Raw genomic sequence first — 23,994 nt, 5'->3', positions numbered from 1 at the left:
TCAGCCGGAGCCTCAGCACCTGGCTCTCGGGCGCCTGTCCTCGCCGGCCGGCCGCGGCGCTCGTGATGAGGTGAAGAACAGCTCAGCCTGTGAACTCAGTTTCCCGTTTCAGCCGCTTGGTAACGACATGCCAATCGACCCAAACCATGGGCTGGACAGTAGCTGGTGGACACGGCTGAGCACCCGTGTGAAGAAATAATCTTTTCTTTTGGAATTTCTGTTCTAGGAGGAAATTATTTTGACAAGACCCACGTCGTTGTGAACCAGCCCCTGGAGGGAGAGGAAACACAGAAATGGGACATTGAAGTCCTGTGAGCCTCGGCAGCATCCCCACGAAGAGCAGAGGGGGGCCGGGCCACCCGCCTCCCGGGAGGAGGCTCCTGGGTCCGGAGCAGCGCTTTCCTGAAGCTCCAGCGCCCACGGTGCTCCCCACGGGCGCTCAGCGTCTTCGGCCCACTGCCCGCGCTCCTGTGAGGAGCGGGTCATGGTTTCTGGGGAAGGTTCTAGTCCTGCTTCCTCTCCAGCCTGGGTGAGCGAGTCCGAGAAGCCTGTGCTTGCTCCCGTCCACCAGATCCGCTCCCGTTCCTGACAGCATCCTTAGGCCTGGCACATCCTAGTTATTCACATCCTAGAACGTGCGTGGATGAGTGCATGGCGCGGGGAAGTCAATTCCTATAGGTCGTGGATAATTTTTAGCAATATTTGAAGAATAGTTAATAAACCTATTAAGCTGCTTTATTAATAGCGAAACCTTAAAGGTTTTCTGTTGAGGCTTTTATAACTGAAGCACCGTAAGTATTCATACTTGTAACTGACCCCAGGGAGGAACCTGAACTTTATTAGGAAAAGAACTCAAATATGGAGCATTGTCTGTGGCCATCCTTTGCTCAGGCCTTCAGACTTAAAAAGCACAAATCGCCTGGCCATCCTTGCACTCTCAGTATTTAAAAAGACACCCTCTGAGGGGCCACAGGCCTCTCACAGTGTTTCCTGTCCCGGCCTGAGTCCTCGCCCTCGGTGTTGCCTGATCTGCCCTCAAGAAGGGTTTATTAAAATTGTTTCATCTCCATATAAGACAGTCAGGTATGTATTTGCCTGATAAAGGGAAGTTTCACATGTTCAAATTAAAACCAAGTAGTATTTGAGACTTGACTATACCGTTTTACTGTAAGTAAAAGTGGAGTGGATTTTTCTACGAAATAGAAAACTCATTGTTCCACTCCCATTTTAAATAGCTTCTGTTTTAACAGAATCAGATAGGATCGCATCACCTTGGGCTTAGTTTCAAGCAATCATTGCCACTTTTAGCCACACAGTGCAGAGGCATTTTCCTTCCTGAGCTGGTTTTAAACTATAGTTGGAGATAACTGTTCCCTTTATCCCCAACTTTTTCCAGAAAGCAGAAAAATGTCCTATTTTTTACATAGATTCAGTTCTCCAGTGGTATTTTTTAAAATATCAATCTATATGCACTTTAGGATGTAAAATAACAGTGAATTGTTTAAACACAGAGACCCACTATTTTGAGAACTTTTCAGACGTGGTCTTTCCATGTAGATATCATTGGGGTTTTTCCTTTCATCTCAGGCTCTTCTGTCATCTTTCAAAACTCTATAGAACTCGCTCCCGCCCACAGACATGAGTGCCTCATTAGTGTGGCAGCATTATTTAATGAAAAACTCATAGGGGTAACTTTATTTTAAACGGGGGCTTGTGTATACAAAAGATATGTATATTGTCATTGTAAAAAAAAAGTTAAATTTTTTTCCTTCGTGTTAATTGCTTAACATTTTTCCAGAGCCAATGAGGCTCTTTAAAGAATTTCTTCCAAAGAACAGAGACAAAGCCAGGTAACGACGTTTAAGTGTAAATGATACGTTTATTGTCGTTGTGCCTTTCCTACCACACTGGATTAAATAAACTTGTCAAAAGCATGGTTCTGCCACTTTCTAGGACGCTCAGCACCGTGCCATTCGTCCTTTAATGCACATGGACACTGTAACGCGCGGGTCTCCGGTTACTAGGACACACGTAGTCCAGTTGTATGTAACCATCCCTCCAGCCCCGTCTGATACTCAGAGCAGCCGGGGCCCCAGCAGGTGAATGTCTGCTTTCCTGTGTCCATGAAGTCCGGACTCTGTGCGAGCGGAGCTAGACCACCTGGAGTAAACATTCCGTCCAGAGAGACAAGGCCAGGCTCTCCTTTTCCTCGTCGGTAGCGAGTTTCAGGTCCTTGACAGCGATCGCTGAGCTGTTCCAAATTTGCTTCAGAGCATCCACGTGGGAGAGAGGAAAGCGGAGTCCGTGCGCCTGAAAAGGATAAGCCAGTCCCATAATGCACCACTTCGCCTCTGCAGCGGCACTTTCTATAAACTTCCAAAACCCCCCGTGCGGCATTATTTTTACGCCCTCCATAAGTATGAAACTTGTTTCAGATGGGCTAGGCCCGTGGTCGGCAAACTCATTAGTCAACAGAGCCAAACATCAACAGTACAACAATTGAAATTTCTTTTGAGAGCCAAATTCTTTAAACTTAAACTTCTTCTAACGCCACTTCTTCAAAATAGATTCGCCCAGGCCGTGGTATTTTGTGGAAGAGCCGCAGTTTGCCGACCACAAGGCTAGGCTATTCACAGACTAGAATCAGATAACTTACAGAATTTGCCAGTTCCCATATGAAAACTCAGACTTCATGACAGACATCCTAACATAAATGCTCCGCATGACATTACACCTCTCCTGCACGCCCCAGAACCATGTGACTCGCAAGGGCTGTCGGGTGTTTGGAACGCTAAGCCCGTACCGCAGTCATAACAAAGCAGGTTCCCCATAAATCAGAGGGAACACCCTTCCCGACCGTAGGAAAAGCATCCCCTTGAGGTTGGAACAAACCTCTGTTTCCTCGTTCCCCATCATGTGCGTCTCCCTCCTGTTCTGTAAGGAATGGTAGATGTAAACCATCTTTTCTTGAGTTTCATCCTTTAAAAAGAAAAACTTTAAGTCCTCAACAGAATTTAGAGGGTTTCATTAGTAGGAGGGTTTTCCAATAACATGGATCAACAACCAAGAAAAATCTTAAAACCTCGATGCTTGAGTGAAATTTATTGACTAAAGAATCCTTTTGGCAAAATGTCGTGATATACAGTGTGTGCACCTATTACCTCATAATAGTCCTCACCGATTACTATTTGTTCGTAACAAATAGCAGATAAAAACAGTACACCTACTAGAGCATCTTCAGAAACTTATATTTCATGAAAAAAGTCACCATTTACATAGCAACCTAATGAAACACTCAAGTTTCTTCAGTTAATCACACCTTCACTTTTTTTGCATCAAAATTTGACATGAAAATTACGGAGTGAATAATGCCAGCTGTGTGAAGTATAAAACTTCCGTTCCGATTACAGCGGCCTCCCCAGAGGTCTCTACATCCCTCCCACGCAGTGCGGGCAGCTCACTGACTCTGCCAGGGCCTGTCGTTCCCGGTCCCCTCTGAGATAAGGCTCAGACACCCGGGCTGGCAGAGAATGCCCCAGGCTGATGGGTTAGCAGAGTGACGGCGTTTTTTTCAGTGAAGATGTGTACTTTTGAGGTTTTGTGTCCCTTAGAAACCAGCCTCTCCAGGCCTGGCCCTGACGGCTGGAGCATGGGGTCTGTTCATGGAGACAGCTAGGTGCCCCGTCCCTCCGATCACCCCGGGGCGCCTCCCGAGAAAGCGGACTGGGAGGGGCCAGACAGCTGCAAAGGTCTCCGGGCGGCAGGGGAGCTGTAACAAGTGCAGGGGGTCCAACCCGGACCAGCTGGAGCCCAGGAATTCATGGTCTCAAACTTTTCCAGCTGATTCTGTGACCAGCCAGTTTGGGGAGCTACTGGGTCACGTATGGAAAGCAGAATGCCTTTCTATAGGATAGAGATTTTTTAAAGAAGAAACATCAACAAAACTATGTAAAGACAGTCCTGCAGTTTACAGGATGGAAGAGGGACTGAGGGAGGGAGACGCATGGACAGGGTCCACAGTCGTCTGCGCAACATGGCCTGAAACCCAACAGGGGACAGAGCCCAGCATGAATCACTGTGTGAGCGGAATAAAAGGCTTCTGTGGGCCTGGCCATGGTGCTCGGTGGTTGAGCACCAACCCGTGAACCAGGAGGTCATGGTTCCATTCCCAGTCGGGGCACATGCCCAGATTTCAAGCTCAGTTCCCCAGCAGGGGGGCGTGCAGGAGGCAACCAAGTGATGATTCTCATTGGTATTTCTATCTTGCTCTCCCTCTCCCTTCCTCTCCCTGAAATCAATTTTTTTTTTTTAAGGATTCTGTGGGAGATGAGGGCAAGCAAGCCCTCATGCCCACCAGGAAGGGAGATGTGGAACAGTGAGGTTTGGCACCATCCGCCCTAAAGCAATGGCAGGCGCTGAGCTGTGAGAGCAGAGGGAGGGCGTGGCCGCCTGTTAGTCTGATGGACAAGCCCCGAGGACGGAAACCTCCCCCTCCGGATACTCACAGACCCACCCTGATCCGGCATCACCGTGAGGACCATGTGGTCTTTGTGGCGCAGCCTCACGATGCTGTCCAACCTCGGCAACTGTCCACCTGAGAGAATCCAGACAGAAAGGCAGTTTTCAAAAGTGGGTCCAGCAGGATCCAACTAGTCTGCAGGTGAAACGGTGTAAGGAACACATTTACTGACAACGTGCAGTGAGTCCAACCCGGGCATTTACTTCTTCCCCTGACGTTTGTAGTGATGCTATAGCTGACATCCTCATGGAGCCTGTGCTCACAGTGAAGACAGACATACGATGAGTCGGTAATACATTAGACAGACAGACAGTGGAGACGGGCCCTGCCCTTCTGCTCAGAGCTCTCCGTCTCGTTTATCTTTTGCTGCTTATTCTACACGTGGATGCCAGGAGGAGCGCCTGCATTCAGACTGCACCACCCCATCCATTACTAGTTGCGTGACTGTGGCACATAGTCTGTAAAAGCCACCTTCGTAAGGTTCACAGGAAAAAAACAATTTTCAAATTGGATTTAACTTAGTGAAAAGGCAGCCACCACAGACAGACTGGCCTGAAGGGCCCTCTTCCCTGGTATGGGATCACAGCTTCACTGACTATAGCGGCTGCGACAAGGAAAACTAGAACAATATTCTGGCCGTTTTCTGAAACTCGGGAAGCTCTGAAGACAGAATCAGTGTTAGAAGGGATTGTTTATGCCAGTGGTTCTCAACTGGTGGTTAACACAGCTTCTATAAAAATTGGTAGAAATACTGCTCTCACCAGCCCCACTGAGGGAGAGGGAAGCCCAGCCCCCGCCTGGCCACGCCTCGCTGTTCCCCAGAGGCCATGTGACACAAGGCCGCGCTGACTGAGGTCAAGACGAACAGGACCGCTGCAAAACGTGTCAGGACTCGGGCAAAAGAACATCGTCCACACGGCCAAGTGACCAGACAGCTCCCGTCCTGGCTAACGGGGCCGCTGCCGCCTTCCCGGTCACATCAGTCCTCCTGCTTTGGGGTGAGATGTCCGAGACCCACTCCCAGGACCCCCGACGGACTTCCCGGCGCACCGAACCAGAGCAGAGCCCTGCTACGGAGATGCCCGGGGGCCCCCCGTCGTGTGCGCGGGCCGCTGTGCTGCCCCCTGTGCCCGGCCACAGGAGTTGGCGTTGCTGGTCTTTGCTACGGAGCATGGACGTCACTACCATTTGCAGCCTAAACCTGTCACAAAATAGTCCCCTGGGACCTGGGGGAGGTCGGTGACCTCGGGCACCCTCACATTCCACCTGCCGAGGGCTCGTTTCTACCCTGAGCTCATTCCAAGGAGAATGGCTCCATGTCCAAGTCCTTGGCGCCTTACCTGAGGGCCAGTGCACACACATCTCTACCCAAAGTCAGCTCATTCCCCACCTGCTGGGCCCGAGGCTGTGCGTGCGACCTGTGAGGCAGGCGAAGCTCAGGCCTGTGCGCAGCATGTGTTATCCACACGCACTGGGACAGGCCCAGCTCCGTGGTCATTATAACGCGCTCCCCTTCGGCCCTGCTCAGAGGCCCGCCCGCTCGGGAAAGCCTCCGAACGCCACGTCAGCCCGACCGCCAGGAGGCGGCGAGCTCACCCGGCGTGCACAGCGCCGCTCCGTCTCCCCCGTGGAAGGGGGGGAGTCTGCTCATGGCGAAGTCCTTCTTCATGTCCGAGGAGAGCGGCTGGTGGGTGCCTTCCAGGCGGTCTGCCAGCGTCCGCAGAAAGCCGCTCAGCCGCCTCCTCGCGTCGGCTGTGGCTTCCACCTGCTGGAAACAGAAGCGTCCTGGCCCGGAACCCAGCAGAACCGGGGCCCCGGGCCCGGGCTCCCGAGCCGCCCCGGGTGTGGACCCATCGGTGTCACCCCCAGAGAGGGGGACTGAGGAGACCGGAGCCCTGGGAACAACGTCCCATCATTTCCACAGAACCACTGCTCCTCGGAACTGCCTACCATGTGCACACGCAGACAAAAATCCATTTTCAGGATTTTGCCTGAAAGGGATCCTGGAAATGCAGTCTCTGCTCTTGCCTCTCGAAAAGCAAATCACTACCCTAAGGTGACTGCCTCAGACAGCGAAAGCACCTTGGCCCAATTCAGCACTAATTCACGCATCTCCTCAAACCAGCCAACCAGGGCTGCTTTTCCGACGTAAACCCAGGACAGACGGACAAGTGAGCCAGGGAAGCAGCTAGGCCGGGCTCCCCGGGGCTCCTCCATGCAGAAATCTCTCGTGTGCGGCCCCTGCAGTCCTGGCCCCGGTCCGCCCACAGGGCACAGAGCGGCTGTTGGCACAGCTCCGGGGGCTCCCGCTCACAGGCCGAGCAGCACTCCTGTGCGTCCCCAAACCACCCAGCTCCGCGGGGCCAGCACGGGAGGGACACTGGCTCATGGGAGAAGGGCCTGGGATGTGGGCCACGCTGTGAGCCCGCTCCCTTCCCACCTGCTCGCTCCTTACCAGGAGCAGCTGCCGGGGAATGCCGGCCCGGAACTCCACATCTTCCTCTGCGGCATCAAACACGAGCCCCGAGACGGCGTCCAAAAGGAAATCTCCCCACGAACTGGAGCGCACACCACCACCACCAAAACCAGCAACAAAACACAGAAACCACTGGTTACTGTAGCCAGACACCACCCGCGGCAGCTTCCCCACAGTCCACTCCATGCCAGGCCGTCTGCGTGACTCCGCCCCTCCCAGGCTCCCAGGCAGTCAGAGGCGGGAAGCGAGGCTGGATTCCTGCTTTCCCTTTAGAGACCAGAGAATTAAACATACACTGTCATGAAGTAGAAAGTTCAAGAGACCCATTTTTTTTTAAATATACTTTATTGATTTTTTACAGAGAGGAGGAGAGAGGGATAGAGAGCTAGAAACATCGACCAGCTGCCTCCTGCACGCCCCCCACCGGGGATGTGCCCACAACCAAGGTACATGCCCTTGACTGGAATCGAACCCGGGACCTTTCAGTCCGCAGACCGACGCTCTACCACTGAGCCACACCGGCTTCGGCAGGGACCCATTTCTTTAATGCTTTTAACTGTAACAAGTGTTTATGAGGAGAGCTTTGTGGGAAATTTTAACAATCATCATAGGACCAAAAAAGTTTTATGTGCAAAAAGTCTAAAAGCAATACATTTAGGGTCACAGCAAGATCCCCGGACTGTGTAATTATCTGCAGTTACACGTTAGCTTTTCCTTCGCCCCTTGTAAAAGAGTAAAATAGCCGTCACCATCAATTTCCAACAAACCGATCTTGCAGCTTGCTAACCTCTAGCAGGGGCTTTCCCGGGGAGGGGGTGGGAGCCAGTGGCCAGAAATAGCATCTGGAGAGGCGATTCGTGTTTGTTACCTTTGCTCTTGGGGGAGGGGGGGGCGTTTAGAATCGGCTCGCCCCTAAGACAGCCCCCTGGGAGAAGCCACTGCCGGGCACTCTCTCTGAACATCTCCTAGCTGCTTAAACTTCCCTCTGTGCCGCCAGCGGACGAGCTGTGCGTGCGGAACGGGACCTCACAGTATGACTGGCTTCTCCCTCAGTGACAGCATTAACGCATGTTACGCCCCTCCCAGACAGGTGGCAGAGGACAAACGCCACAGGAGAGCACGTCCCCAAGACATCCACGACCACCGGGTGGCCGCCCGCTCTGCGACCTAATGTCCCCCCAACCTCAGACCATCCCGCAGCACAGAGCAAGCTCCGCCTCGCGGGTCCCAGGGCGGCCGGAGGAGCCGAGCTGCGCCAGGCAGCTGCGCGCGCTCCGCGTCAGAGTGGGTCCCGGGCCTCCCTCGGAAGGAGCTGGCTTTATAAAACAGCCAAGCCACCCGCTGCTGCCCCACCGCAGGCCTGTGCTCCACAAAGCCACCTGGAGAGGGGCTGGGAACAGGCCCAGCGCCCGCCTGCGGAGACCCAGAGGGTCCCATGGTAACAGTTTCTGTTTGGGGGGATGAAAATGCTTGGGAACCAGATAGTGGTGATGGTTGCAAAACAGTGTGAGTGTCACTGATGTCACTGACTGTACACTTAAAAATAGCTAAGCCCTGGTAGGCCGCCCAATTGGTTGGAGTGTTGTTCTGGACACCAAAAGGTTACGGATTCAATTCCTGGTCAACGCACACACCCTGGTTGTGGGTTCAATTCCCGGTCAGCTCAGGCAACCTAACCATTTTTCTCTTTCAGATCAATGTTTCTCTCTTTTTTTTCTCTCTCTCTCTAAAATCAAGGGGGAGGCAAAAGTAGGTTTACAACTATTCATATGGAAAGATATGCAGATTATGATTATTACAACAGCTATCTTATTATTATAATAGTGTACTCACAATTGTACACCTACTTTTATCCACCCTGTATGTATTTACCACCATAAAATACTTTACAGAGAGACAGACACACACACACACACACACACACGCACTCGAAGCCTGACTCACTGCCGCAGCCGTGCCTGCAGCCATGGATCCTCCTTCCCAAACTACGGGAAACTCCCAGGGTCATCCAGCCGGGTCCATGACACCCTCCGGAGGAAGCACGGACCGGACGCTGAGGACTATGAAGTCAGCCAAGGAGCCTGAGCACCCCTCCCCACCGCCATCCCCACCCCCATTGGTGCGGGTGGGGGCCCTCCCTCCTGTCCTGAAGGCAGGGTCTCACCTGCTCTGGTAGGTGCTGATGGTCAGGTGAGTGGAGTGGGCCAGCCCCGGCGGCGTGTCCGCCTGGTGGATGGTCCCTCGGGGAAAGTACAGCAAATCGCCAGCCTGAAGGAGGGAAGGAGGAAGGGGACGAGTTAGCAAGGACAGCTTCTCCGTCCTCTGTGTTTGACGGAGACAAACGCAGGCAGAGTTTCCGTCCTCCCGGTGCAGGGCTCCTGGGGCCTGTGGACTGAGCCCTCTGGTCTGGGAGTGTCATGCGACCCAGTCCTGCGAGGCTGTCAGGACCTGGATCGCTTTCTCCATTCACAACGAAGACCAGCCAAGCCCGAGACTCCGCCGCCCAGGCCCGGGGCCTGGGAAGTGCTCCCTCTCCACCCCGCGACGCTGTGAAGAGTGGGATCTACAGCAGGTTACCCTCCCGAAGCCTCAGTTTCCTCATCTGTGAAATGGAGGCAACAGCCCCAGATCCCACAGGACGGCCTTGAGGATAAAGGGGCTCCCGGGCGGTGATGGGTGGGTGGGCTGATATAACACGGTTTTACCTGCCAGTCCCTGCCCGTCTGCGCGCCCTTCCAGGCCAGCCTATCTCCATCTGTATTCCCAGAACCTAGGCTACCAGGGCACCCAGCACAGTGACAGACCGAGAACTGTTCAAATGAAAGCATGCAACACCCAATAACCCCTCGCCCGAACGGACCTTAGACGGAAGTGAAGATCAGGTCTTCCCGGGGCAGGTGAGCCTCCTCCACCCAGCGTGGCTCTCTCCCAGGCCAGTGACAGAAATGCCCTCCCAAACCCCCTGCCCTGAGCTGCCTCCCACTTCCACCTGAGGAAGGGCACTGCAGCCGCTGCCGAGGGCGAGAGGGCTCTGGAGAGCTGCCTCTCTCCCGTCTGCAGCCGCAGGAAGCAGCTGGCTCACTGGGTACGGGGACCCTCTGGCTCACTGGGTACGGGGACCCTCTGGCTCACTGGGTACGGGGACCCTCTGGCTCACTGGGTACGGGGACCCTCTGGCTCACTGGGTACGGGGACCCTCTGGCTCACTGGGTACGGGGACCCTCTGGCTCACTGGGTACGGGGACCCTCTGGCTCACTGGGTACGGGGACCCTCTGGCTCACTGGGTAGGAGGACCCTCTGGCTCACTGGGTAACGGGACCCTCTGGCTCACTGGGTACGGGGACCCTCTGGCTCACTGGGTAAGGGGACCCTCTGGCTCACTGGGTAGGAGGACCCTCTGGCTCACTGGGTACGGGGACCCTCTGGCTCACTGGGTAGGAGGGCCCTCTGGCTCACTGGGTACGGGGACCCTCTGGCTCACTGGGTAACGGGACCCTCTGGCTCACTGGGTAAGGGGGCCCTCTGGCTCACTGGGTACGGGGACCCTCTGGCTCACTGGGTACGGGGACCCTCTGGCTCACTGGGTACGGGGACCCTCTGGCTCACTGGGTGGAGGACCCTCTGGCTCACTGGGTACGGGGACCCTCTGGCTCACTGGGTATGGGGACCCTCTGGCTCACTGGGTACGGGGACCCTCTGGCTCACTGGGTACGGGGACCCTCTGGCTCACTGGGTAACAGAACCCTCTGGCTCACTGGGTAAGGGGGCCCTCTGGCTCACTGGGTAAGGGGACCCTCTGGCTCACTGGGTAACGGGACCCTCTGGCTCACTGGGTAGGAGGACCCTCTGGCTCACTGGGTACGGGGACCCTCTGGCTCACTGGGTACAAGGACCCTCTGGCTCACTGGGTAAGGGGACCCTCTGGCTCACTGGGTAACGGGACCCTCTGGCTCACTGGGTACGGGGACCCTCTGGCTCACTGGGTAACGGGACCCTCTGGCTCACTGGGTACGGGGACCCTCTGGCTCACTGGGTAGGAGGACCCTCTGGCTCACTGGGTACGGGGACCCTCTGGCTCACTGGGTACGGGGACCCTCTGGCTCACTGGGTGGAGGACCCTCTGGCTCACTGGGTAAGGGGACCCTCTGGCTCACTGGGTACGGGGACCCTCTGGCTCACTGGGTACGGGGACCCTCTGGCTCACTGGGTACGGGGACCCTCTGGCTCACTGGGTAGGAGGACCCTCTGGCTCACTGGGTAACGGGACCCTCTGGCTCACTGGGTACGGGGACCCTCTGGCTCACTGGGTAAGGGGACCCTCTGGCTCACTGGGTAGGAGGACCCTCTGGCTCACTGGGTACGGGGACCCTCTGGCTCACTGGGTAGGAGGGCCCTCTGGCTCACTGGGTACGGGGACCCTCTGGCTCACTGGGTAACGGGACCCTCTGGCTCACTGGGTAAGGGGGCCCTCTGGCTCACTGGGTACGGGGACCCTCTGGCTCACTGGGTACGGGGACCCTCTGGCTCACTGGGTACGGGGACCCTCTGGCTCACTGGGTGGAGGACCCTCTGGCTCACTGGGTACGGGGACCCTCTGGCTCACTGGGTAACGGGACCCTCTGGCTCACTGGGTACGGGGACCCTCTGGCTCACTGGGTAACGGGACCCTCTGGCTCACTGGGTAGGAGGACCCTCTGGCTCACTGGGTACGGGGACCCTCTGGCTCACTGGGTAACGGGACCCTCTGGCTCACTGGGTACGGGGACCCTCTGGCTCACTGGGTACGGGGACCCTCTGGCTCACTGGGTACAAGGACCCTCTGGCTCACTGGGTAAGGGGACCCTCTGGCTCACTGGGTAACGGGACCCTCTGGCTCACTGGGTACGGGGACCCTCTGGCTCACTGGGTAACGGGACCCTCTGGCTCACTGGGTACGGGGACCCTCTGGCTCACTGGGTAGGAGGACCCTCTGGCTCACTGGGTACGGGGACCCTCTGGCTCACTGGGTACGGGGACCCTCTGGCTCACTGGGTGGAGGACCCTCTGGCTCACTGGGTAAGGGGACCCTCTGGCTCACTGGGTACGGGGACCCTCTGGCTCACTGGGTACGGGGACCCTCTGGCTCACTGGGTAAGGGGGCGGACCCTCCGGCTTTCGGAGCAGCACCAGCCAACGAGCCAGGGCACCAAGCGCCTGGCTTCCAGGGGCAGGCGGTTCTCCAAGGGCCACGGTAAGCACTGCTCTGTGGCGGCTGCATGCAGGGGGCTATATGCAGGGCTGGGGAAATGCAGAGAGCCGGAAGCAGTCAGGAGGAGCAGGGCTACAAAGGGGTCCCAAGCTGGCTCTGCCTCAGCCGCCCACATCCAGTGCCATCTCCCCACCCCCGCCCCCACCCCGGTGACCCGGCACAGCTGCCCAAGACCAACCTTCCACTTTTACCCGAGAGAAGTCAGAGGACAGAAAGTCATGACCCATTCCTGCTGGACGTGGACTGTACTTGGCGATTACGTAAGGTCGTTTGGAATTAAACTTAGCCCTTCCTCGGCTCACTCCTGCCGGCGACCGGGTGCCTGGGAAGCCGCGGTGCTGCCCGCACCGGGGACACACTCCCACGGCCGACAGGGACTGCCGGACCTCCACCCGATGGTCCCAGGAGGGGCGCCGCCGCCAAGTCCCTCCGTACCTTCAGCGTGAACTCCAGCGCGGGCCGCCCGAGCCTGTGCTCCGCCTCCAGGCTGTACGCGCGCGCCAGGGCCACGGTGGGGGGGTACAGGCGCCAGTGCTTCTGCCCCTCCAGCTGCAGGATGAACACCTGGGGGGGCCACAGGCCGAGGTCAGAGCTTCCTCCAGGCGGGCGCTCCGAGGGGGCCTCGGAGGAATCGGCGGTTTCAGATAAAAAATAAAAATGAAGACCAGCCCTAACCGGTTTGGCTCCGTGGATAGAGCGTCGGTCTGTGGACTGAAAGGTCCCAGGTTCGATTCCGGTCAAGGGCATGTACGTACCTTGGCTGTGGGCACATCCCCAGTAGGGGGTGTGCAGGAGGCAGCTGACTGATGTTTCTAACTCTCTATTCCTCTCCTTTCCTCTCTGTAAAAAGTCAATAAATAAATAAATGTTTTTTAAATGACTATCGGACACATTTCACTGCATACGTAGGAGCCGTCACCACCGGCTGTAGCTTGCAGGAAGGCTACCATCCTTTTCCCTTTCGAGAAGCCTCGCTGAGTTCTCCACAGCCCACCACAGACCCACCTCGTTCCCTTAACTCTCCGGCCGGCAGCTACAGCCCTGACTCTCCGGGCCAGAGCCAGGCCTCAGCGATGATCCTGAAGACCATCCTTGGCCGGCAGGAAAGCTGTAAGCTTTTTGTTCCTCATTCAGCCAAAGATACCACAATACTCTGTTAAAAACACATTTCTAAAGAACCAAGCACTTTTAGAAGATGCATTGATATCAAATTGCTCTTAAAAGGAGGAGAAATGCCGAAACCGGTTTGGCTCAATGGATAGAGCGTCGGCTTGGGGACTGAAGGGTCCCGGGTTCGATTCCGGTCAAGGGCATGTACCTTGGTTGCGGGCATATCCCCAGTAGGGGGTGTGCAAGAGGCAGCTGATCGATATGACTCTCTCTCATCGATGTTTCTAACTCTCTATCTCTTTCCCTTTCTCTCTGTACAAAATCAATAAAATATATATATTTAATCCTCACCTGAGGATATTTAAATAAAAAAAATAATAAAAAGAGGAGAAATGCCTTTTTACTAATGACTCTGTGTTCACACCTTGAGTTGGTACAAAAATAAAACTACAAAATGCCTAAGCCGGAAAGCTAACTGTCTCTGGCAGCTCCGGGGAGTGAAGCTAACGCCTGCCAAGGCACCAGTTCTTGAGGGAAACCGTGACCTTCACTCCAGCTGCCCCGAGGCTGTCACAAACGGGAAAATGTGTTTCCGGCAGCTTCAGACAAAGGACGACATGGAAGCAGAGGTAAGGTCTGCTTTGTGGCTTCGCCTTAGTAAAGACCAGACACTGTGAGGTTAGAAGGCCAATCACCCTTCCCTGTGGATAAACTCAGCAGGCATGGCCCTCGGGTCCGTGGGCTGGAGACGGCCGGCCCCTCGGAGAGGGGGCAGGAGGGACCGGTTGGGTGGGCGAGGTTCTGGCCCGGCAGCCAGGTGAGGCCAAGGTCCCAGAGACGCACAGGAAGAGTGGACAGAGCCCTGGCCCCGCCCAGCCCCGGGCCCCACAGGCCCCTCCTCTCACCTCGACGTCATCGTAGTGGGGCGGCAGGCCCTGCGAGCCGGCAGGCGTTATGTACACATTCGAGCCAACCAGGGAGCCAAAGTAGCATTCCAGCTTCTCCTGGATCCTCCAGAGTTCATCCTGCAGAAGAGGAAGGAAGCGGAGGGAGAGCCCGTTAGCAGTGAGGCGGGGACGTGCTCTCATTTGCTCACAGTCTGTGCTGAGCGATTAGCTCCAGACACCGAGAACTGAGCAGCAGTGAAAGCGCTGCCCTCCGGGATGTTCTGCGCTGAGACTGACACCGCAGAGAGGGCTGGAGCACAAAACCGGGACTGGCAAGAGGGGCACCCTGGAATGGGGCAGGCCTCGGAGCAGGGAGAGGACGTGATCCATTTACTGTTTGTTTGTTTGTATCTTCACTGTTGAAAGTACAATATTACAAACATCCCCTCCAATGCCTCCCTCCACTCCACTCGCGCAGTTAAACATCCCTCTTCCCCCCGCCTTCCCCCAAGACCGTGGCCACACTATTGTCTGTATCCACGGGTGATGCATATGTGCACATATGTTCTTTCGTTCACCTCTCCCTCTCCCCTCCAGCTTCCCTCTGAGTTGAGTCAGGCTGTTGCATGCCTCCATGTCTTAAAAGCTCACTCTGGCTACCGTGTGGGGAATGGAGAGATCAGTCAGGAAACTGCAAAGGCAGCAGCGGGGTGAGGGGGAGGGAGAAGCGGGAAGGCCAAGGCCGCTGGAAGCAGCACGGCCGGGACCTGCTGGGCTCCTCGGGCTTCTGACCGCACAGTGCATCGGCTCCCTCCCATTCACCGGGCGGAAGACCTGCTAGAGAACAAGTTTCCGAAGGGGACAGAGCATTCTCTCTTAGACGTGTTGGTTTGAGCTGCTAGAACCCCCAGGGGGAGATGGCTTTAAGTGAGCTCCTGGCTCTTCGTCTCGAAGTTCTGGCAAGAAGTAAGGATGGAGACTTGCATGTGGGAATTCCCCACATAAAATTAGTTATGTGACGGAATGGGAGAAGAAATGACAACCTAGAAAATGACACAGATGGAGGAGGGGGGAAGGGGCCGAGTACATTCCCTCTCTCCAGGCGCTAATCCACTCTCCGGGGTTTAAGCCAGATGGAGGGGCCGAGAGGGGAGCCATAAATGTCCCTGTGAGAGAGAGAAACCAGGCTTTCCCAGGCAGCTGTGAAGAGGGAGGGAGGACTGAGGCCACACGGACACCCGCACGCTCTGCAGCCTCGACGTAGGCAGGTGCAGCCGAGAAGGGAGGGACTTCAAGAAGGGCATGACCACCTGGATGCTACTCCGCGTACCTTAAGTCATAAGGAAGGGGCAAACCCAAGAGAAAGGTCTGCCTTACCCCAGGACAAAACCAGCCCACAGAACTTTTAAAACGAGCAACATAATTCAGATTTTGCAGCTCTGTGACACCCAACCACGTCCACCCTGCAGGTTGGACATTTTCTAACAATTCGGTCAAAAGACAGCACAGATGCTGAAACCGGTGTGGCTCAGTGGATAGAGCATCAGCCTGCGGGCTGAAAGGTCCCTGGTTCTATTCCAGTCAAGGGCATGTACCTTGGTTGCGGGCACATCCCCAGTAAGGGGCGTGCATGAGGCAGCTGATCGATGTTTCCCTCTCATCGATGTTTCTGACTCTCTATCCCTCTCCCTTCCTCTCTGCAAAAAAAACAATTAAATATATAAATTTATACAAAAATAAACAAGGTCGCACAGAATCTCCTCGTCGGAGAGGCATCTGAAGACCCCACAGGTGCTGCCCCTTCGCAGGCTGGAGGCGGCGAGTCACCGCCAGACCACAGGCTCGGCCCCGCGCTGCTCTGCGGCCGCACGTTCGCCCTCCAACCGCGGGGACTCTGCGGGGGGAGAGCCCGTTACCTTAAACCGCTGGGGCTGGTGCAGCTGAATCGTCGCCCTTTTCTGATCAAAGTCTCTCCTCAGCTGGAGGAAGTGCACCTTGCCCTCCTTATTCAACACCTTCTTCCTCCCGTGGACGCAGCGGCAGACGTTCACATCCCGGCCGTAGGCCAGGCCCCGGCCGCACAGCCCCTTCAGGTCCGTCAGCCTGAACAGGGCCTGGTAATACGCGGCCAGTGCAGAGTCCTCCCTCTGGATGAGCAGGGGCTTCTGCTCCCAGAACTCCTTGAAAAAGGTCTCTGTCTTGATGGGCGAGATTAGACTTTCAAAGAACCCACCGGGGCTGTCGAAGTTCAGCGGGCAGGGCCCCCCAGCCGCCTCCCGCTTCGGCCGTTTGCAGGGCGCGGGCCCCCCCTCCTGCCCGGTCCCCGCGGGCTCTGCTTTCTTCGGCATCGTCCGTCCTCCCTGCGTCTTCCCGAGCTCGCCGAGCCGCCGGCCTGCGGGGAGAACAGGGCGTGTTGGTGCCCGCGGGTCCCGTCAGCCAGGCCGGCCGCGAGCCGCACAGGCCTGAGGGCCCAGGCCCTTTCCGCAGGATGTGCTGCCGCCTCCGGCCCGCACAGCCCGCCCCCCACGAGGATGCAAACGCCATCACACGTCCCTCTGAGGACAGCGCCGTCCGCGCACACAGCGCCGGGCTGTGGAATCCCAGGGGTTATCAGGAAATGTAATTATTCCGACTCAAAGGACTCCACCATCTCAGCAGCTCCTTATCACAGTGTCAGCCTGTGGCCACGGGCACAGCAACGTCGGAAATCTTCTTAACTTGGCTCCCAGCAGCACCAGGTCCCAAATCTAATGAGGTGCTCTGTGAGTTACCGACACTGGGCTGGAGAGGGCCCCTCCGGGCGCTCCTCACCGGGCGCCACCCCCGACTGCCCTCCGGGGCGGCCACTGCCCGTCCCCCACGGCCTGGCTGCTGGTGCCAGCTGGTGGCCGGAGCAAGAAGCAGCCTGCGCCCAAGTCTTCCTCAACCACGTGAAACGCCCACTTCCAACTCTCAGCTCGTGCCCGAAAAGTGCCACTTTATCAGAAACCTCTTCCCCATTAAAAAATAAAAAATAATAAATTTAAAAGAAAAAATAGAAGCTGAAAAGTGAAGGCTGAAGATAGTTATAGCCGAGCCTTTAAAAAGCTGTAACTTAAACATAACAAATACCCACATGATAGCCCTCTAGCCCAGCATTGCCCCATCCGATGTGCACCCACCCCTGGCGTCAGGTCGGACGGAGGGCTGGGCTGCCCCCCACCGCTCCCAGGCAGGGTGCTGCGGGCCAGACCACCCCGCAGGGCAGGAGCAGCACAAGCACTGCCAGGCCTCTCGGAACTGCCCCCACGCCACCGCCACGGTTAGCCAGCAGGTGTCCTTCACCAGGGGTTCGAGAATGGTAACTCAAATTGTATGAATTTCCTGGAACTGCAAATTTCTATTTAAACATTTTCCCCCCTAGGAGGCAGTGGTCAGTCCGTTGCTTTCACTGGTTCTTAAAGGAGTCTCTGACCCAAAAAAGATTATAAAAATCTGCACTTACAGCCCTAGCCAGTGTTTCTCAGTAGTTAAAGCATCTGCCTGCTCACCGAAGGGTCAAGGGTTCGATTCCTGGGCGCATGCTTGGGTTGTAGGTCCGATCCCCAGCACGAGTTGGAGCACGTGCAGGAGGAAACTAATTGATGTCTCTCATACCAATCTCTCTCTTTCCTCTCTTCCCTCCCTCCCACTCTCTCTAAAAATAATAATAACAATAAATAAAAATAAATGGAAAAAATATCCTTGGATGAGGATTAAGAAAAAGTAAATTTTAAATATCTGCACTTATAAAAACCGATTTTTCCCAGAAACCAGTAACTTATTAATAGATGTTATGGCTTCCTGTTCTGCTGGGCCCGTGGTTGGCAAACTGCGGCTCACAAGCCACATGCGGCTCTTTGGCCCCTTGAGTGTGGCTCTTCCGCAAAATACCATGGCCTCGGCGAGTCTATTTTGAAGAAGTGGCATTAGAAGAAGTTTAAGTTTAAAAAACTTGACTCTCAAAAGAAATTTCAATCGTACTGTTGATACTTGGCTCTGCTAACTAATGAGTTTGCCGACCACTGTGCTGGGCTATCTGAATGGCAAGAGCACTGTTTTCTGCTCCTCTGTCATTATAACTCAGCCGTATTTCAACTGCAATGTGGACTAAGCACAACTAGTGGTCTGGCCTAGGAATAAACCCTGGAATAATCTGTTACATATTGCAACAACTAATGTATTAATAAACCTTTAGAATGCAATCCAAATGTAAACTGAACACAGTAGGAAGTACAACAGTCAAAATACAAAACTCTCTAGTGACCTCATTTTAGCTTCTAAATTTTGTGCCCACAAATAGCTCAGATCAAGCGCTTTTGGTGGGGAAACACGGGATGATGGTGGAAAACTAACAAAAATAGACACTGAAAGCCTGCATGGGAGGGGGAAAGGCTTAAGCTTAGAAAAGAAGTTAGCTTTGGTGTTTTATAATGTGTCATCAAGGAGGCAAAAATTTACTGGGAATGTTTCCTTTTCCTTTCAAGTTTTCCAGACCATTTTGATTTCTCAACCAAAGAATCAAGGCTTCAGTGAAACAAAGTATTCCTAGTAGAATGGCCTCAGACATGAAAAGGGACTAGCAGAGAGCACTGCTGTCCTATGAAAAGCCAGTTTATGGCTGACATCCCGGAGTTTTTATTTAGGAGAGTCCCCACCGCTATTTAAATGTTAACGGTGACTCACTATGGCCCTGGCTGGTTTGGCTCAGTGGGTGGAGCATCGGGTCTCTGGTTTGATGGAGGTCAAGGGCCCAGACCTCCGTCAGGTGCTTTCGGGAGGCAACCAATCAATGTGTCTTTCTCACACCCACGTTTCTCTTTCTCTACCTCATCCCCTCCCTTTCACTCCCTCTCAGAATCAATGGGAAAAAATCAGGTGAGGATTAACAACAACAAAAAAGAGTGACTGACTTAACTGTTTGTGCAAACAATGTGTTTTATACTGAACATCTGCTTTCCTTCTGGGAGTCTAGGGTTATTTATTTATTTATTTATTTATTTATTTATTTATTTTGGTTAATCCTAGCCCGGGGATATTTTCCATTAATTTTTTTTAGAGAGAGTGAAAGGGAGGGGGAGAAACACATTAATTGGGTGCCTCCTGAACTTGCCCCAACCCGGGCTGGAATCGAGCCTGCAACCCAGATACAAGCCCTTAATGGGACTCGAACCTGAGACCCTCAGGCCACAGGGTGGATGCCCTATCTACTGAGCCAAACCAGCTAGGGTGCGAGTCTGGGCGTTTGGGACATATTGCAACAACTAAACTCCCAGGCAAAGGATGCTTAGGTGACTAGCCCCAAATTAACAAAAAAATCCTGGGCACTAAGGAGCTTGCCTGCTTGGCAACGGTGTGGCTGTCACACTAGCTGCCGGAACACTGCGCACTGGATCTCCTGTTGCTATAACCAACCAGCTGTTGGCTCTGTTGACTAATGAGTAGCTGATAATGTAAGCATGTCAGGAGCAGGAAAATGCAATTGAAAGGCTTTTCTTTACGCACAATGTATGGATACAGCTATATAAGCACGTTCCTCAGGAAGTGTGCTTAGACAAAGTGTGCAGAACACTAACGCCAAAAAAATAAACACTTAGGGCATTTTTTCCATCTACAATCACTAACAAACACTAGCACTGCACGCCAAACGCCTTTGTTAGACTATACATCTCACTATTTATACTGCCAAAAGTTACATCACTTATTGTTGCTCTGTGTTCACAATGAAATGATTTGAGGCTCAGTTCATTGGGACCTAACTTAGAAATTACTGGGAAAATACACCATTTCCCTGATTCTCACACTATAAAAATTGCAAAATAACAATTCTTTTTAACAACTTTTGAGAACTGGAGGGGAGAACAGATGACATTCCACACCACCCTGAACATAACAAAAAACTGCAAGATGCATCATAATTTCAGAAATAGCTAAAAAAAAAAAAAAAAAAAAAAAAAAAAAAAAGGCATGTCTTAGGGTCTAAGAGATATAATTAAACAACAAAATGCTTTGTACAGAATAGTACAGCCCACACAAGCCTGCCTATAACCCTCACAGACCACCCAAGCAGAAGTGAGAATCAATATTTGTAAAAAGCTTGGGGGTGGGGGGCAAACTTTTGAAAAACAACTCATACAAATTCTAAATCATTCTTTTGTACACCTAAAATAATATAATGTTCTATGGTAATTATGTTTCAATTAGAAAAGAAAAAGCAATTATACAATTTGAATTTACTATAATCATTGCAATGTAAAATTATTAAATCAAAAGAAACATTTTATTAACTGCCCAAAAATTTTTAAAAAACACACCAACTAATCTAAACGATTCTGAAGGATTAAAACTCTACAGAGCCAAAACTGGTTGGCCTAGTGGATAGAGCGTCGGCCTGTGGACTGAGGGGGTCCCAGGTTCAATTCCGGTCAAGAGCATGTATCTTGGTTGCCGGCACGTCCCCAGTAGGGGGTGTGCAGGAGGCAGTTGATGTTTCTCTCTCATCGATGTTTCTAACTCTCTATCTCTCTCTCTTCCTCTCTGTGAAAAATCAATAAAATATATTTTTAAAATAAATAAATAAATAAATAAATAAAACTCTACAAGAAAATCAATACCCATTCTATAGCCAACAAACATTAACAGAGCCTTTCTAGTGTTACTAGTAAGTGTCCTAACCTTGTCTATGGGAAATGACTGACAAGAAGCCATAATGCAGCTTCATATATTAATATATATATTTGATTTTTTTTTACGGAGAGAGATAGAGAGCTAGAAACATTGATGAGAGAGAAACTAACGTACGTGCCCTTGACAGGAATCCACTGAGCCAAACTGGTTTCGGCAATGCAGCTTCTTTTTATTATATTGTATATATATTTCAGAGGCGAAGGAAGAGGGAGAAAGAGGAGAAACATCAGTGACGAGAGAGAATCATTGATCAGCTACCTCCTAATGGAGCCCGCAACCCAGGCATGTGCCTGCCTGGAGCCAAACCATGACCTCCCTCCGGTTCACCTTGGCCGTGGGCCTTTATAATTTCCCCCGCGCACCCTCTGCGCCACGCCCGGGGCGGTGACAGGCTCCTCCGGGGAGGGGGCCGCCTGCACACCCAGAACGCAGCAGAGGGGCACCCCGAGGCCCCCGAGAAATGGGTGCTGAGTGAACTTGTTCCCCGTTTTCAGCTTTTGTATGTAACTTTAGACAAATATTCCCCAAAGCTTCCCAGAAATAAAGTTCTGTTGTTGGGAGACCAGATGGCCTGTTGGGTGGGGATGATTTTTCCGACGGCAGCCGGCCCTGGGGTGTCCCCGGTGCGGTCCCGGCGGACAGGCGGCCGCGGGGTCCGTCCCGGGCAGCGCGGACCCCAGCGCAGAGCCAGGCGCCCGGAGAGCACCCTCTCGGCCACACCCCGCCCGGGCCCAGCCTCGGGGGGCCGGAGGCCTCCCTGACACAGGGTGCTCCCCGCACCTCAGGCCCGCCCACAGGGAGGGTGGCCGCCAGCAGCTCCCCGCAGCACCCCGGGCCCCGCAGAGACGGGGCGGTGCGGGGCTGCGCAGGCCACAGAGGCGGGGTCCGTTCAGAGGGGGGCTGGCTCCCGGGGACCTGAGCTCCCGGACGGCGCCCTTTCGCGCGCTGTAGCCGTCGCGGGGAGGCCGGCCTGGGGCCAGAGGCGCAGCGCCCCGCGATGGGGGAGGACGCTGCTCCTCCAGGAAGCCCAGGGCCGCCCGCCGGGCGGAGCGGCTCCGTGGGCCTCCGGGCCCTGCTCCCGGGCTGTGCGCCCCGAGCGGCGCCGGGCCCCCCAACCTGTTGGAGCGCCCGGCGCGGGCCGCTGTGCGGGAAACAGCTGGTGCCGAGTGGATGGGCGGGAGGGGAGGCTGCAACCTCACAGGCGGGTGGGCCCGGCCCGGCCTCCCGACCCGCACAGCCGAGCAGTCCGTCCCTGAGGGCGGGCAGCCCACGTGGCGGCCTCAGCGCCCCCGCGCCCTCCGGCCTCCACACGCCCGGCGCTCGGCCCCATCTGCGGCCGCGGGCGAGCACGTGGCTGCCCGGTGCCCAGCCCCGGAGCCCGCCCCGGATCACCGCAGGTCCGCGGGGTGCCCTGCCCCAGCCCCCCGCGCCCGCCGACCGCCCGACCGCACCGAGCCCCTGGGCCGCGCCACGGGGAGGGCCCCTGCCACCCGCCGTCCCGCCGGCCCCGCCGCGGCGCCGCGCCACTACCGGGGCCTGTTGCGCCGGGCGGGGTGGGGCGGGGCGGGCGGCGGGCACGCGCTCCGGGCGCGCGCGGGGGTGGACGCTTCCGGCGCCCCGGGCCCTCGCGGGTCGGTATTCTGCCCCCAGGTTCCTTCCTTGGTGTAGAGGAAATAAATTTGGGTTTTTTCAGCGGCGAGATGAGGCTCTGGGCTTGGAACTACCTTGTTCTCCGGCGACACGGAGGCCGGGAGAGGGGGAGCGAGTTCCCCAAGTTCGGGGAGCTGGGACCCGGGTTCGCCCGTGGCTTTCCCGGGAGCTCCCCCTAAGCCAAGCCGCGCTTTTTTATACCGAGTCAGCCGGGATGTATATCGCTTTGCCGCCAGAGAGAAATAATCCTGGCTTGAAGGATACTGGAAGTGGTCGTTGCTGTGGCCGCAGAAACAGCAAACGCAACTATTGAAGTAATCCGGGCCTGAGGCGCTCCTTGGCCTCTCCTGTGGGAGGGGCGGCCCGAGGGAGTGGGACCCACCTCTGCTCGGCCTGTACCGTCCTTTGCTCTGCAGACGGAGGACCACCCAAAGGAAGCGGTCTCACTGTCAAGATCATTGAGACCTGCGGCTGCTTCTTACTGTCCGGGGACACAGAGCAGACGGGAACAAAGTACGTACCCTTGGCTAACACGTGCTTCAAAGTAAGAGTAACAGGAAGCCCTGAGCTGAGGCCTCCCTTTCTGGGCGGCCCAGTGCACTGGTGTTTCACAGGCTCCTCACTTCCTCCTCGCCGGCCTGTGGGCACCTCCGTGTACAGCTGAGGAGACCGAGTCCGCAGAGGGTCCCTCACTGCTCAAGGTCACACAGGCAGGAAGGAGGAGAAACAAGACTGGAGCCAAACCAGCCAGGCATCTCTTTCTCACTGTGTTCTACCTCCCTCTGTAACCCACATGCTCCCTGTTAGATTCCAGTCAGGGAAACGCAGAATTCGTTTAGCCCTTTACAATGGGGACATCTCCCTGGCCAGTTGGCTCAGTGGATAGAGCATTAGCCTGCAGACAGAAGGGTCCCAGGTTTGATTCCGGTCAAAGGCACATGCCCGGGTTGTGGGCTCAATCCTCAATGTGGGGAATGCAAGAGGCAGTCGATCAATGATTGTCATCATTGATGTTTCTATCTCTCCCTTCCTCTCTGAAATCAATAAAAATATATTTGAATAAATAAAATGGGGGACATCTGTAATACTGTCAAGAATGTTTTAAAAATAGCCCTTTAAGAAAAAACTACAAAAAAATAAAGTAAGGTAAAACCACCTCTAATCTCCTTGACATGATATATTGGTAATATACTTTTTGCTCTTCATTTTTGAAATATGGTAGCAATCATATATGGGTAAAAACTGCTGTTTGAATTTTAACCTTGCTATCTGACTTCGACCTTCGATTACTTGCTTGAACAATAGGGTAGTTGCAGGAGATTGACTCCCACTGACTAAGTAGCTTCAGGGGTAGAAACTGTAGATACCTTTAGTTCTGCTTTTGTATTATGGGCAAGA

General features: G+C 54.6%; 2 protein-coding genes across 5 annotated transcripts in view; one reads left to right on the top strand and one right to left on the bottom strand.

Moving 5' to 3' along the window:
- Positions 1-1,932, top strand: part of CRYBG3 (crystallin beta-gamma domain containing 3) — a 122,806-nt gene extending 120,874 nt beyond the window's left edge. The window contains exon 22 of the mRNA XM_036444614.2: positions 227-1,932. Within this exon, the coding sequence (XP_036300507.1) occupies positions 227-315 (89 nt within the window). The 3' untranslated portion in view covers positions 316-1,932. The remainder of the gene's footprint in view (positions 1-226) is intronic.
- Positions 1,860-22,512, bottom strand: RIOX2 (ribosomal oxygenase 2). 4 transcript variants are annotated; one of them, XM_045584040.1, is made up of 11 exons: positions 22,477-22,512; positions 16,158-16,633; positions 14,260-14,379; positions 12,680-12,808; positions 9,160-9,263; positions 6,975-7,077; positions 6,116-6,287; positions 4,692-4,772; positions 4,506-4,594; positions 2,893-2,979; positions 1,860-2,310 (listed from the first exon to the last, which is right to left on the bottom strand). In XM_045584040.1, exons 2-11 carry the CDS (start codon positions 16,587-16,589, stop codon positions 2,152-2,154), a joined length of 1,476 nt encoding a protein of 491 aa, XP_045439996.1. In that variant the 5' UTR covers positions 16,590-16,633; positions 22,477-22,512; the 3' UTR covers positions 1,860-2,151. The 4 variants fall into 4 exon arrangements, with proteins under 4 accessions (XP_045439996.1, XP_045439997.1, XP_036300511.1 ...); XM_045584041.1 differs by lacking the exon at positions 22,477-22,512 and adding an exon at positions 22,398-22,418; XM_036444618.2 differs by lacking the exon at positions 4,692-4,772.
- Positions 22,513-23,994: the final 1,482 nt, after the last annotated feature.

This window comes from Pipistrellus kuhlii, unplaced genomic scaffold (genome assembly GCF_014108245.1).
Source record: "Pipistrellus kuhlii isolate mPipKuh1 unplaced genomic scaffold, mPipKuh1.p scaffold_m20_p_2, whole genome shotgun sequence".
Classification (NCBI taxonomy): domain Eukaryota; kingdom Metazoa; phylum Chordata; class Mammalia; order Chiroptera; family Vespertilionidae; genus Pipistrellus; species Pipistrellus kuhlii.
Note: the sequence above shows the minus strand (reverse complement) of the source record. Positions and strands in the feature narration are given on the sequence as shown.